Genomic DNA, 14,898 nt, shown 5'->3' with positions numbered 1-14,898 from the left:
AGAGAGGTGTGTGTGAGAGAGAGATGAGTGAGTGTGTGTGTGTGAGACAGATCAGCATGTGTGTGAGAAATTGAGTGTGTGTGTGATTAAAGTGAATGTGTGTGATAGGTTAGTGTGTGTGTGATTAAAGTGAATGTGCATGTCAGAAAAATTTGTGTGTGTGAGAGGTGAGTGTGATGTGTGTGAGGGAGGTGACTGTTTGAGAGAGGTAAATGTGTTTTTTCAGTGGTGAGTGTGTGTGTGAGAGAGAAGTGTGCGTGAGAGAGAGGAGTGTGTGTGGGTGATTAAAGTGAACGTGTGTGGGAGAGAGCGATGTGTATATATAAGCTGTGGGTGCCTGTGAGAGAGAGAAGATTGTGGGACTTTAATGGAGCTGAGTGTGTGTGTAGTCTGCATGTGCGCATGTCTGAAATGAGAATCCAGCACTCTCAATATTAATGAATTTGTGTGCACAAGGTCATAATCAGCCCTTCCATTAAAAATTACAAAAATACGATATATCCAACTGTGGCTGCAGTTGTTTCTCCAGGTTCAATTACTGTCTAACTTGTATATATGCTAAATTAACCAAATTCTACAAGCTAAATTTTGCGAAGAGCTTCCTTGGGCAGGGTTACAACCCAATAGTGTTAAATGGCCCATCTGCAATCCATACTTCTACAATGTGAAGCCTTTCAGCAAGACCGAATGCTTGCAAATTTATACCCGTATTTCATACCTTGAGATTTTGCTTGCCGATGTTTATGGTAAGCTGAACTTTATACTATTTTATAGCAAGGAGTGTGATACAACATAATGCACAATGGGGGCCATTTGCAAGCTGGGATGGAGAAGCTCAGCCATTTTAACTCGGGGGCTTCTTTAAAATCATCATAGGAAGTTTTTTGTCCAATACTACCCAGAGGCTGCACAGGACCAGTGGCTGAGAGCACAAATTGGATATTGGAGACTCAAGGGAACAATCCCTGACGTAAAGTTATTGCTGGACAGGGACTTGGCATTGCAGCACCAATGGCATAATTGGATAGTGATTTTTCATTGTAAAGAGAGCCTTTGCCTTTGCCTTGGGGTTTTCATTCATATGTCTAAATTAAGTTACGGTAGCAGGGACCAGGACGATGCTCGGAACACAGCTTCACAGCCCCCCCCCCCCCCCCCCCCCCCCCACCCGTACAGTCATACCCTGTTCACACTTCTACTGGGAAGTGGAGGGTTTGAGTTGAAACTTGCCCCAATGTAAGAGACAGCTGCAAGATCAATTACATCTTGATTTTTTTTTTAAGTGTCAGCAAGAGCAAGAAGCGTACTTTCTGTGGAGAAGTGTTTTATATTGGGGTGGCACAGTGGCACAGTGGATAGTATTGTTGCCTCACGCCAGGGATCCTGGGTCAATAACAGCCTTGAGTGACAGTGTGGAGTTTGCACCTTCTCCGCGTGTCTGCATGGGTTTCTTCCGGCTGTTCCAGTTTCCTCCCACAGTCCAAATATTTGCAGGTTAGGTGGATTGGCCAATCTAAATTGCCCCATTGTCCAAAAGGTTAGGTCGCGTCACAGAGTGACGGAGATAGGATGGGGGTGTGGGCCTGGATAGGGTGCTCTTCCGGAAGGTCAGATAAGACTCTGTGGGGATTCTATAATCCTGAGGTTGTGTTGAAGACTGACTGAGTAAAGTATTTCTACAGATCAGATTTCAAGTTGGGGAGGGGCCAGGTTATCAAGGACAGGAAATGCCAGAAGGAAATCATGGAATAGAATCATAGAATCCCTCAGTGCAAGAGGAAGCCATTCAGCCCATCAAGCCTACACTAACCTGTGGTAGTCACCACTGTTTGTATATATCACGTATATGAGATGTAATACAGTAAGGCTCCTGTACAACAGGTACGGGGATAGATCCCTGCCTCCTGGCTCCGCCCAGTAGGCAGAGTATAAATGTGTGTGCTCACCGAGCTGCAGCCATTTTGGCAGCAGCTGTAGGAGGCTACACATCTCTGCTTAATAAAGCCTCGATTACTCTAGTCTTGTCTCGTCGTAAATGATAGTGCATCATAACCCTCTGAAAGAGTACTCTACACAGGCCCACTCTCCAATCCACACAGTCCTATCCCTGTATCCCCATAACCTAACCGGCACATCCCTGGACTCTAAGGGGCAATTTGACACGGCCAATCCATCTAACCTGCACATTTCTGGACTGTGGGAAGAAACTGGAGAACCCGGAGGAAACTCACGCAAACTCACAGAGAATGTGTAAACTCCTCCATGGTCGGGATTCAAACCCAGGTCCCTGGCGCTGTGAAGGGGGCAGATGGTCGGATGACTGACTGACCTCGGGGATTAGCTGCTGTGCAGACAAGTCTCAGGCTTCTGAAAAAGGCAGTTCCATCAATACTGGAGATGCAGACATAGAGCTGGGGACTACATGAGGGGTTGTCAACAACGATGCAGAATCTGCCGGCGCAGTTGGAGGAGGCAGTGTCGACCATGCATGCCACCCAGGCCAACACCAAACAGGAGGTGTCCGCTCTGGAGGCCTTGGGGCGAAGAAGGTATTAGCCATGGGTCAGGATGTCCAAGACCTGGGGCAATCTGTGTGGATGGTAGCCGAGGTATAGGATAGGGATATCCTATCACAACCAGCCATGTACCAGGGCCACCTGGACATTGGCAGAGTTACAAAGTGTTATGGCCGAGGGCGTCGATGGCATTGCCCAGGCGTTGGCTGACCTGAGCCTGTCCCAGAGGGAGGTGGTAAGTCACTGAGTCATGTGGCACAGTCCCAGATGGAGGTGGTCCAGTCCCTGTGCTCCATGGCCACAAGCATGGAGACCTGGGTCAACATGAGAGCAGGCCTCCAGCACTGATAGCGCCTGGTGGCGGGAGAGCCCCAGGAATTTGATCTGGTTGCAGTCCTTCCCAAGGAGTAGCCGAGACCATTGGGCACCCCGAGGGAGGAGGAGGTGGTCGGGCCTGTACCGGTGACTCCTGCAGGGGAGTTGCTGGAACACCACAGTGCCTCGGACTCCCTCCTCCAGTCCCTGGCGCATTCGATGGGCAGCAGGCAAAACAGGGTGGCACCACACCATGTCGCCCCTCTGCTGCATGATGTTGTGGAGGACGCATCAGGCTACCACGATGTGTGCTACTCTCCTAGCACTACAATAGAGAGCCCCTCAAGAACGGTCCAGGCACCTGAGCCAAATCTGCAGGATGCTGATGCAACGCTCAATCACACCCCTGGATGTGGCATGGGCATCATTTTAGCAGGTCTCCTCGTTGGCCTGTTGCCTCTGGAGAGGTGTCATCAGCCACGACCGCTGCGGATAACCCCTGTCGCCTGAGAGCCAACCCCTCACCCAGGAGTGTAAGATGTCAGGAACGGTGGGATCCGAGACAGGTCCCCACTCAGCCTGGAAGGGCCCCGTGACGTAAAAGTACAGGGCGACCGTTACCTGGATGGCCACTGGGAGCAGGTGTCCTCCATACCCCCTTGGTTCCAGGTGAGCCATGATCCTGCAGAAATGTCACAGGTCCCCCTGCTCAGCCGGAGTCTTTGATGGCATGCCAGTTCTGACAGGTCCTCAAATGACAGCCGCCGATGGTATACACAAGGCTTGATGTGGTGCCTCCTTCCCATTTCCTCCTTGGCTTGTTGAACAACCAACTCTCTATGCTCACTGGCTGACTTCCATTCCTCTGGGTCAGGCTCCACCGCTGCAGGGTCCTCTCCAAGCAGCTCCTTCTCATACAGCCTCAGTGCATCCCTCAGGGCTGCAGTGACTAGGATAAAGGCCACCATTCCAGTTTGGATTCCCTAGTCCATTATATGCAGGGGGTGAAAGGCAGACATGATATGATATATAGAATTTACAGTGCCAAAGGAGGCTATTCAGCCCATCGAGTCTGCACTGGCTCTTGGAAAGTGCATCCTACCCAAGGTCAACACCTCCACTCTATCCCCATAACCCAGTAACCCCACCCAACACTAAGGGCAATTTTGGACACTAACGGCAATTTAGCATGGCCAATCCACCTAACCTGCACATCTTTGGACTGTGGGAGGAAACCGGAGTACCTGGAGGAAACCCATGCACACATGGGGAGGATGTGCAGACTCCACACAGACAGTGACCCAAGCCGGAATCGAACCTGGGACCCTGGAGCTGTGAAGCGATTGTGCTATCCACAATGCTACCGTGTTAGCATAGTGCATACCCCCGTACCAACAAGGTCCAACATCTGCACGGTGGACCTGGCCTGCACTGTGGGCCCTTCCCCCACGTGTCTCCCCGCCTCCCCCATCCTCCCTCGGCCATTCCCCATGCCACTCTGCCCTCCACACCACACCTCTGGCCCTGGCATCCGTCCCTGCCGGCAGGGGTACCAATGACTGCCCCTAACGATGCCAACAATACACTCTGCAGCCCCCATCCGGCACACTTCTGTAGGGGCTACTGTGGGTGTGCCACTTGGGAGGGCTGTGTGATGCCCCACCGGTGGAGGTGAGGGGTTGGTGGGGTGGAGTGTGGGGATGGTGGGGTGGGGAGGCCGACATCACTGTGTGCAACCACAGGCTGTAGGAGCGTTTTCAAGGCCTGTGTATGGAGTCAGCTTTCATGTGGGGTTCTTCCCTGTGGTTATGGCTCAACCCAATACAGAGAGCAACAGACACAACCACATGGATAAGACGGCTTTATTATCCCAAGCTTGGTTTTGTGTACACGAGTGAGAGATCTGGATGCTTGCCAAGATCTATCTGCTAAACACCTATAAAAACACACCAATTATACGATTTTCCAAAAATCAATAGCCCATCCCAGTTGGAATTGATCTAATCGTTGAAGCTGTAATTTTCAAACTATCCAGTAAAATTGTGACCAGCTCATGACATAACCCCATCCTGTCGCCTGTTGTTTACCAAGATCCAAGATCCTGTGTCCGTTTTAACATTGTTTTTCCCGGTCTTTCCTGTCCACTCATTGTCCATCCAGGGGAAAGGTACCAGAACTGGCTTCCTCTGTACTCCATAGATTGTTTCAGACAGGATATTGGAGCCACTGATAAAACCTCTTTATTAAGTCCACTATGTAATCTGCTGACCACACAATCTCGTGTGTCTCAAAAACATGGGCAAGTTATCAAGCCTAAATCCCATCATGCATTGTGGCCACTAGAGTTTACATGATTATCACTACTATGTCCTAAAATACAGGTTTAATGTTTAATATTGGTTACTGGGCATACTTTCTATGATTAATCTCTATCCTTAATAAATTAGTTTATGTAGAACTACTGTAGTGGCATCCTAGCTATTCAGTTTTAAGAGGTCTCATCGCTGCACAGCCCCTTCAGAGGCCACGGCGGGCGGTCAGTGGGGTGCACAGCAGGATGGTTGCCTTGCAGGCCAAAGCAATGGTGGTCTATGTATAGACACACCGGTCCAAGTCCCAAGGGGAGCCATCGTGGCCCCATGGCTCATCCTCTGGTTGCCTCCTGCTCCTTCTCCTGGACAAGGCAGACGGCTCCCTCCCACTCCAGCCAGTCATGCCAGCGATTGGACCGGCAGCCCACGGTCACACCTCTGGGAACATGACGTATCTTCTCTCTCTCCCTCAGCAGTCACGCACCTGTTTCTTGAGTTTTAAAACCACAAGTGAAACTTGGCGTCAGTAATTCCTCTTGGCAGTGGCGGAACTTCACAGAGACCCCAGAGAATACCGGGTCAGGCCCGTTAATGATCTGCACAGGGCTAAAGAGCTGGCTTTTAAAGCATATCAAGGAAGGCCAGCAGCGCGGGTTCATTTCCCGTACCAGCCCCCCCGAACAGATGCCAGAATGTGGCGACTAGGGGCTTTTCACAGTAACTTCATTTTAAGCCTACTTGTGACAATAAGCGATTTTCATTTCATGTCATTTCAGTGGTGTTTACAGTACATGGGGGGTAGAATGCAATCACGCTACTGTCAAGGCACGGACGAATGGCATTCCATTGGGTACCCGGCACCAGCCACAATTTCCAGCACGCGCAATTTCCGCCAAATCATGTCTCGTGATTTCGCCTTCGCTGGACAGAGAATTCCACCCACCGTCTTTTCTATTTCTTCCACTTTTTCAATTGATTACTCAATTAGGATTTGCTTTCCTAAGAATATGATATTTTAGCCAATTGGTTGCAACAAAGAACAAAGATCAAAGAAAAGTACAGCACAGGAACAGGCCCTTCGGCCCTCCAAGCCTGTGCAGACCATGCTGCCCGTCTAAACTAAAATCTTCTACACTTCCTGGGTCTGTATCCCTCTATTCCCATCCTCTTCATGTATTTGTTAAGATACCCCTTAAATGTCATTATCATCCCTGCTTCCACCACCTCCTCCGGCAGCGAGTTCCAGGCACCCACTACCCTCTGTGTAAAAAAACTTGCCTCGTAATCTCCTCTAAACCTTGCCCCTCGCACCTTAAACCTATGCCCCCTAGTAATTGACCCCTGTACCCTGGGGAAAAGCCTCTGACTATCCACTCTGTCTATGCCCCTCATAATTTTGTAGACCTCTATCAGGTCGCCCCTCAACCTCCGTTGTTCCAGTGAGAACAAACCAAATTTATTCAACCGTTCCTCATAGCTAATGCCCTCCATACCAGGCAACATCTTGGTAAATCTCTTCTGCACCCTCTCTAAAGCCTCCACATCCTTCTGGTAGTGTGGTGACCAGAATTGAACACTATACTCCAAGTGTGGCCTAACTAAGGTTCTATACAGCTGCAACATGACTTGCCAATTCTTATACTCAATGCCCCGACCACTGAAGACAAGCATGCCGTATGCCTTCTTGACTATTTGCATATTTTTGCAAACGTGATGCTCAAGTTTGCTGCTTTGAAAAGAGTGACATAGTTGGACACGTAGTAATTTAGCATAAAACATTGGAATATTTGTCAGATTCTGGTTGATTTTTTTTCTTTGTTTTTGCAGGCGCCAGGTGGAGTGGGAAGCAGCCAGTAATTTAATAGAAGGCATTTGCTTAACGCTTCAACGACAGCCAATCATTTCATTCCTACCACATCTCCGGTCACTGATTAATGTTTGTGTTAATTTGGTGAGTAGCTGGTAAGCAGTGAAGTTTAACTTATACCTGTCAAACTTGAATACTGGGTGGAATCTTCCAGTCCCACCAAGGGGAGGACGAGTGGGAGGGTTGGGGGAACTTAATTTGACATGTGGCCAAAAATCAGTTTCCCGGTGGCGGGACGAATAATATGGGGGAGCTCTTTTGCATGCATCTGTATGTCACACGTGCCCATTAAAAAGCCACCTCGCTGGAATGAAGTTCCCCGCCAGTCAGGAATTAGAGCATTCACTTTTAAGAATGCAAATAAGAGGTACGCACCTGGCAAGCTTGACGTCTTCCACGAACGAGAGGTGAGTAGATGCTGCTTCCACCTTCTTGGGACTGCTCACAGCCCGACTCATTCTGGGTGCTGGTAGGACACTCTGTACAAAGCTTGGAGATGGGAGGCAGGTGAAGGGTGGAAGACGCGGCAGTGTGAAAGGGAGGTTGGGCAGGTGAGGGGGGGGGCGGAGGTTGGTTGGAAGGGTGGAGTGGAGGCTGAACACGGGAGGCAGGCTAAGAGAAGAAGCAGGGGATACTGTCCTGGGAAAGAGGGTGGGAGTGGGGGGGAGGTTGGGAGGAGGGGGGGGGGGGGTGAAGGGTGTTCATCCAGGGGAGGGGCACTGTCAGGGAAGTGAGTGGGGAGATTGTCCAACAAGGAAGAGATTGGCTGGAGTTAGAAGATAGACTATCTCGGCAGGGAGGGGGAAAGTAAGGGAATGCGAGAATACAGTGACATGGGATGGAGGGAAGGACATTCTTGTTAGTCTGAGGTCCTGTGGTTGGGTGGAGGAGGAAGGTTTAAGGGCAGGGATGGTGGGAGAGAGATGGCAAGGCCAGGGCAACCAACAGTGGAGTCCTAGAGGTTGAACTGAGGGTACTGGACAGCAGATAGAACAGAAACAGCCACCGTCAGAGGAGGGAGTGAGATGAGGTAGGTTGGCAGGTCCAGTGTGATAGTTGGGTAGGTGAGGGGGCCATGAGGGGTTATGGAAGCAGACTGCACAAGTGGCTTGGATTACAGGAGGAAGCAGGATCAGGGTGGGAAGTTTCAGGGCTGACAGAGGGGAAAGGAATGGTTATTTAGGGTGGGTTAGTGTTTATTGGGAGCAGTTGGTGGGTGACAAACCTAGGATAGAAGGTGGTGGATCAAGTTTCAAAATTAACAGGCTCTATTCCTTGGATGCAATGCATTCCCAATAAATCTGTTATATTTTGAAGTTAGAAGAGGGTCTTTTCAGTTGGGCAGAGTTGAAGGTCAGCGCATTTGGCCAACTAAAGGACACCTTCACATTAATGAGGCAACAGAATGACAACCATTCTCAGTTATGCTGTCCTGTCCATGGTGAAACCCACATGGCAGCATGTTGGTTCCTGGCTCATTGGTCCCATAATAATGGAGGCAAGCTGAATGGTGACAGAAGAAGGACTTTCATTCATGGCGACATTACCCAAATCAAAGAGCGATGTATCCATTCGTAGCCATGTATGAATGGGAGGAGCACCTATTTCTGGTCCTCCAGGAAGGAATGGGGTGGGGATACCATGTTTAGACAGAGGCCAGGCACAGGGTTTAACACAGCTTTGATGGTTCTGAGGTGGAGACAAACCTGTAAAGAATATGGTCATCAGATTTCTCAGTTTAATTCATTCACAGATCCACAGGGGCCTAGAGCAATCCTGTCTTTCTACTGGCTATCATCTAGATGAGGAAAAGGAGGGCCCACTGCAGGTTGGCACAGGGAGAGGAGGAGAAACGGCCAGAGCAGTAAGAGGGAGCAAGGCCTCAAGTTGATCAGGATGCTGGTAAACAGGGTCTACTGCAATGAGAAGCAAGGGCCCAATCACGGGTGTTTCACAGGTGGTGCAGCTATCTGCAGTTGAATGAAAGGCAATGCGAGAGGAGCCTAGAATGTCCCAGAATATGGTTGTAGACATTTGCCAGCTTGTCCACATCGAGCTGCGGCTGCAAGGATTTGGAGGTAATCTCATGCAAATGGCATTGAAGGTCACCAGCACCATCTTAAACCTCTTCACCAGTGGCTCCTTCTGGGTCTCCACCAGGGACCTGTGCAGCATCGCCCATTCAGTGACACACAAGTGCATCCAGGAGGTGACAGATGTCCTGTTCCGGAGAGTGCACCAATTTGTCAAATTCCACCTGGATCCCAAAAACCAGGCTGTGGGATTATTGGGATTTGCAGCATTCTCATGTTTCCCACAAGTGCGGGGCACAATTGACTGCACACATGTGGCCTTGAGAGCTCCCTGGCAACAGCCAGTCACATTCATCAATAGAAAAGGATTCCATTCTGTGAATATGCAGCTCATGTGTGATCACAGAATACAAACCCTGCAGGTTTGAGCACGGTTCCCAGGGAGATCTCACAATGCCAGCGTTCTGACCCCTCCAGATACCACAAGTTATTTAGAAAACTAGGTTGTTGCAGATTGGCTCCTTGGAGACAAGGGATACCACCAGGAGACCTGGATGATGACACCAGTTTGCCATCCGCAGAGTGATGCTGAGCAGTGCTTCAGTACTGCACATGTCTCTACACGGACCATGATTGAGCACATGATAAGCCTCATAATGATGAGTTTAAGATGTTTAGACTGACCAGGGGGGCTTTCCAACACTCGCCACAGAGTGTCCCAGACCATTGTTGTCTTTTGCACCCTGCAATACCTAGCATTATAAAGGGGGCTTGTGTTGCCCGAGGGAGACATGGAGAATTAAGATCTTTCCTCCGATGATGAAGATGGTGAAGGGAATGAAGCTGGGGAGGCCCAGGATGTCACTGAGCCACATGCAGAGACTATAACAGAACTATGATGCAGAAGACATACCAGCACCAATCTGATAGCTACCAGATTCCAGCAGACTATACTGCCAACACATTTCTTTAATGTTTCGGTTTTCTGACCTTGGCTGGCTGGAAGGCCGAGCTTATTTTTGATGACAGACAATGGGCACAATTTAATGGCCGCGTTGCACTGAAGTGAGAACATGACAAGGCCATTAGATCATGGGAGAGGCCAAAAAGAGAACTGTGCTGGTTGCCGATCCGTTTGCTATCTAACTGGCCAATTGGCGAAATCAGGAACCCGCCATTGCATGGTGAGAAACCAATATTTACCATTACGGCCAATCATCCGTGTAATTAACGCAAGCGACCCCTATCTAGTGGGCTCCCGTTTTCCAACAGCCACCCCAGCAAGTGGTCACACAGGCTCCGATTAGTACACCTTTTTAAAAAAAGGAAGCTGCCGCAAGTGCTGCTGTGGGGATACGAGGAGGTGAGTAACCGTCTTCACTCCCGGGCAATGAGCTGGGGTTGCTGCTCCGATGCTCGGAGAGGAGGGTGGGGGAGCCCCCCAAGGGGACCGGTCTTGGTCGGGGTGGCCGGCCATAGGTGTGGGGGGGTGGAGGGGGGTGGAAACTGGTGTCTCAGTGTCCGCCATGCCACACCCTGAGCCCAGAGATTGGTGGGCATGCAGCCGTGGTGAGGGTCTGGCAAACCCAGAGGGCCAGGAAGGTCCTCATCCATGCCCGCTTCACGTAGCCTCATCCGTCATTCCCCCCCTTCGCACCCCCTCTTTCCCATCCCTCAGTCTTCCCCCTCATCCCATTTATTTCCTCCCCCTTCCACCCTCTCCTTTCACCCTCCCCTCCCCCCCATTCTTATTCCCCCTTTCCCCCTCCCACCCTGTACAACCCTCCCAGAGTATGTGTAACATCACACCAGGGAGATGGGCCTGTGTCAGTGTCCGCAGGCCACTGTCGGGGGCAGGGAGTTTATGATAATCCACTGAGCTGAGCGCTGCTGCTCCTCAATCCCTCAATCTATGCAGTAGTCTGACCCGTGCCTGCCCGCTGCGTGCTCACTCACAACCAATGCCTGAGCGTTGGGTGCGGAAGAGTCTTCCAAGATCTCCATGCCAGGGTAGCTGGGGCAGGTGGATTGGTGCTCGGCCCGCATTGCAGAAGAAAGTGCCAGAGGCGTCATATTTCTCAAGTGCAACGTTTTTTAATGCTGTACAAATGTGTCCCCAACAGCCCCAATCAACTGATGGTGCCACCCCACTTTCCACACCCCTCCCTCTGCTTCAACACAACCTACCCCCTCTTGCCCTCAACCTCCCCCCCCCCCCCCCCCCCCCCCCCGCCTTCCCCAGTGTCCTTTCAGTGATCCTTGACCTTCCGTGCTCTACCGCTGTGTCTAGCTGCGTCCCCAGAATGCATATCAGAGGTGGAAGCAACCTGTTGCCTACCACGCTTTGTGGCCTTCGATGCCGTTGGCGGGCGTCCTCTGGGTGCCCTGGGGCCAGAGGGCCTGGGCCACTTGCTGGCAGCACATGTCCCACTATGCCACCCTGTTCCGAGTGCTGACTCCGAGACATGTCGTTGTCAGCTGTGCCGTGAATACAGCGGTCTGCTCGTAGCTCTCCTCCAAGATATTCTCATGGAGACATGGGGGGGGCGGGAGGGCTGTAACTGTCGGATGAGGATCGGGTGGGAGAATGGGCATGAGGTCAGTGGGAGGGATGGATCATTCTGTATGGCATTAACAGGGGAGAAAAGAATCACCCATGTTCCCTACTTGTGAATGTTGTTCTTTGCTGGAAGCCCACATGTGCCTGGATACCAGAGTGGTTTGTTCCAGGAGTGGGCTGAGAAACAGGGGGGTTGTATAGTGGGGCTCAGGCTGGAGAGCATGCTGCCTTCCTGACTCCTCTCAATTTTTAAAATTTACGGGATGTGGGCATCGCTGGTTAGGCCTGCATTCATTGGGGCACCCGGTGTCTAACAGAGGGACCTGCCAGCAGCAGGGCAAGCGTAGACCTGTACCGCCACTTTAACATTGACTCCCCTCCCTCTGCACCAAATTCACTAAGGCCTCCCTAACTGACCACACCTCACTAACTATGTTCCGAAGGTCCAACAGATATCCTTCTCCGAGGGCTTACTGCCATACTAACAGTGGCCAGTGTTCCTGGTGGCGCTGTCAGTACTAGACGCATGCCCACCTTTGATTGGCTGGCAGCTCTCTGAGGCGGTAAATTCAGCCTTTAGGACCTAGGAACCACAATGGCATGCAGCGGACTGCCTGACTGGGATTTATTTGCGTCTGGGCTTACGGAAATGACTGTGACTGGGTTGAGCATCACCTCGACCATTAAATTCCTCCCTAGATTTGCAATCAGTGGCTGAATATGAGAAGTTAACTCACCACCACAGAATTGTAAGCCAGCGAGTGTCATCTTCAACAGAGAAAAGCAGGTGAAAATTTTATGATAAAGGTGACATCATAGCTGTAGCCCACCTCCTCCTGGGTGTATTTGATAGTTTATTTTCCTTCTGCCACCATCAATTCTGTCCTCTTGGCTGCCCTTTGTATTGATTCCTCTGATCTCTACTCTTGCAACATTAGATAATGAACAAGATCAGGAAATTAAGGTTTTTTCTGTCCCTAATACCAAATGTTACTGCCTTGAATACTGGGTATCAATTCTGGAGTTGTATCTGATCTGTTTGCCTCCATTAAGTCTGTAGCTGAGGTAGCACAGCAGCCCTATTTGCAACTAAACCCTACAATAGAGTGCAAAAAGCAACTCTAAATTCCTGATCAAAAGTCAGTTAAATAGTTTCCCACTTCTGAGCATGAAACTGAAATCGGATGGTGAACAAATAAATGTATATAGTTAACGTACTCCTATTTTTAGTTACAGAAAAGTTTCAAACAAAAGACAGACTTTTGGAAATAGTACTTCTCTGAATGATCATGGTGAGGAATAAATTCTTCCATTTGTTATTTATAGGTAATGGGCGTTGTTGGGCCATCCAGTGTTGCTGATGGTCTACCTCTTCTACACTTGAGTCCATATCTCTCTCCACCTCTACCTTTCAGCACAGCGGTTGTCAGACTTGTGGCATTACAGATTCAGGTATTTTGATTTTGTTGCTTAAAAGCTTAAAGGTAGAATTTCCTGGGTGCGGAGGGGGGGTGGGGAGGGTCGCGTTCTCGCAATCTCCCACTCACTACAACAGAATTCCTGGAGATATAACATAAGTGCACATTTGCATAATTTTCCCAGAGCTTCAACCAAGGGGGAATTGGGAGAATCCTGTGTAAATTCCATCTCCAATGGTATTTTGTACAAGTTGAAAATTATAGCTGGATAATGAAAACAAAACGTTACCGAGGGATTTTCTGGTCCCACTGCAAATGTAGGACAGACCAGGTAAGGACAGCAGATTTTCTTCCCTAAAGGACGTTAGTGAACCAGATGCGTTTTTACGACAATCGACAATGGTTTCATGATCGCCATTAGAGTTTTAGTTCCAGATTTTTATTGAATTTAAATTTCACCAACTATCCTGGCGGGATTCGAATCCAGGTCACCAGAGCATAACCCTGGGTCTCTGGATTACTAGTCCAGTGGCAATACCACTATGCTACTGCCTGTTGAAACATTTCAGTGCACTGTTTGAGAGTCTTTTTCAACAGAAGAATCAAGTAAAATATCCATGTAGCTTGAGATGGAGAAAGCAGTTGAAGTAAATTAAATATACATTTTTATTAAATGTTTTAATTTTGAGTACAAAAAATTGAGCTTTTGCCGACTTACAATAAGGTTGGGCTCTTAGGAAATAGAGAGTTGACTGGATCACAAATGTCCATATAATTGAGTTTTTAAAAATACACAGCCGGAACTTCCTAGCCGTTCACGCCGGTGGGATCTTACTGTCCCACCAACACTGCACCCCCACCACAGTTTTCACAGTGAGGGGTGTGGGGGGTATTCAACAGTAACGCTTGTGACAGTGGCGGGACCTTCTGGTCACGCCACCGACCAATGGCAGGCCACCTCTACCACTGTGAAACATGCGGCGGGTTACAACGAAAATCCCGCCGGTTGAATGCTGCAAACCTGAAATTAAACCAGTTCATTTTAAAAATACATAGCCAGTTGGTAAATATTGGAAAATATCAAATGCTAAAAGGCTCAGTGTCATGGCTGAAGTTGGAGAGTTATTTTAACCAGCAGACAAGCAAATCATGATAGCTTTCTCCACTAAACATTGCCTGTTTTACACACCACCCAAATTACTTCCCTTTGAAGTCAATAGAAAGTAAAATAGGCACTTCACCAAATCCTATCAATTTCCTGCTGGATGAATAAGGTAAAATTGCTTCCTTTGATTCCAATGAATGATTACACAAAAACGGCAAACTGTATTTTTCAGATGCAGCATAACCTGCTCTACATTTCCAGAATTGTTTGTTTTTTTCTGTTAAAGTCTAATGTTAAACTGAACTAATCATTTGTCTTCTTATCCAGATTATTTATATCATCGAGTCATAGAAGTCTACAGCACAGAAAGAGCCTTTTGGCTCATCATTTCTGTGCCAGTCAAAAATAACCACCAAACTATTCCAATCCCATTTTCCAGCACTTGACCCATAGCCTTGTATGCCTTTGCATCGCAAGGGCACATCTAAATGCATCTCAAGTGTAATGAGGGTCTCTGATATTAGAGTGACTGGTATGTAGTTCCCTTGTTTATTCCATCCTCCCTTGTTGAATAATGGTACCACATTGGCTATCCTCTGCTCGGGCATCTCTCCTGTGGCCAGAGACGAATTGAAAATTGTTGTCAGTGCCCCTGTTATTTCCTCCCTTGCCTCACTCAGCCTGGGACACATTTCATTTAGCCCTGGAGATTTGCCTACCTTTAAGCCTGCCAGACCACTCAGAACCTCCTCCCTGTCTATGTTAATTTCTT

General features: G+C 49.1%; 1 protein-coding gene across 12 annotated transcripts in view; it reads left to right on the top strand.

Annotated features, from left to right (window-relative positions):
- LOC119960968 (protein unc-80 homolog) overlaps nt 1-14,898 on the top strand; it is a 475,408-nt gene that overhangs the window by 373,623 nt on the left and 86,887 nt on the right. For all 12 annotated transcript variants that reach the window (XM_038788541.1, XM_038788566.1, XM_038788560.1 and 9 more), the window contains 2 exons: nt 6,971-7,094; nt 12,930-13,055. In XM_038788541.1, the coding sequence (XP_038644469.1) occupies nt 6,971-7,094; nt 12,930-13,055 (250 nt within the window). The remainder of the gene's footprint in view (nt 1-6,970; nt 7,095-12,929; nt 13,056-14,898) is intronic.

This window comes from Scyliorhinus canicula, chromosome 2 (genome assembly GCF_902713615.1).
Source record: "Scyliorhinus canicula chromosome 2, sScyCan1.1, whole genome shotgun sequence".
Lineage (NCBI taxonomy): Eukaryota > Metazoa > Chordata > Chondrichthyes > Carcharhiniformes > Scyliorhinidae > Scyliorhinus > Scyliorhinus canicula.
This window is presented reverse-complemented; position numbering and strand designations above follow the sequence as displayed.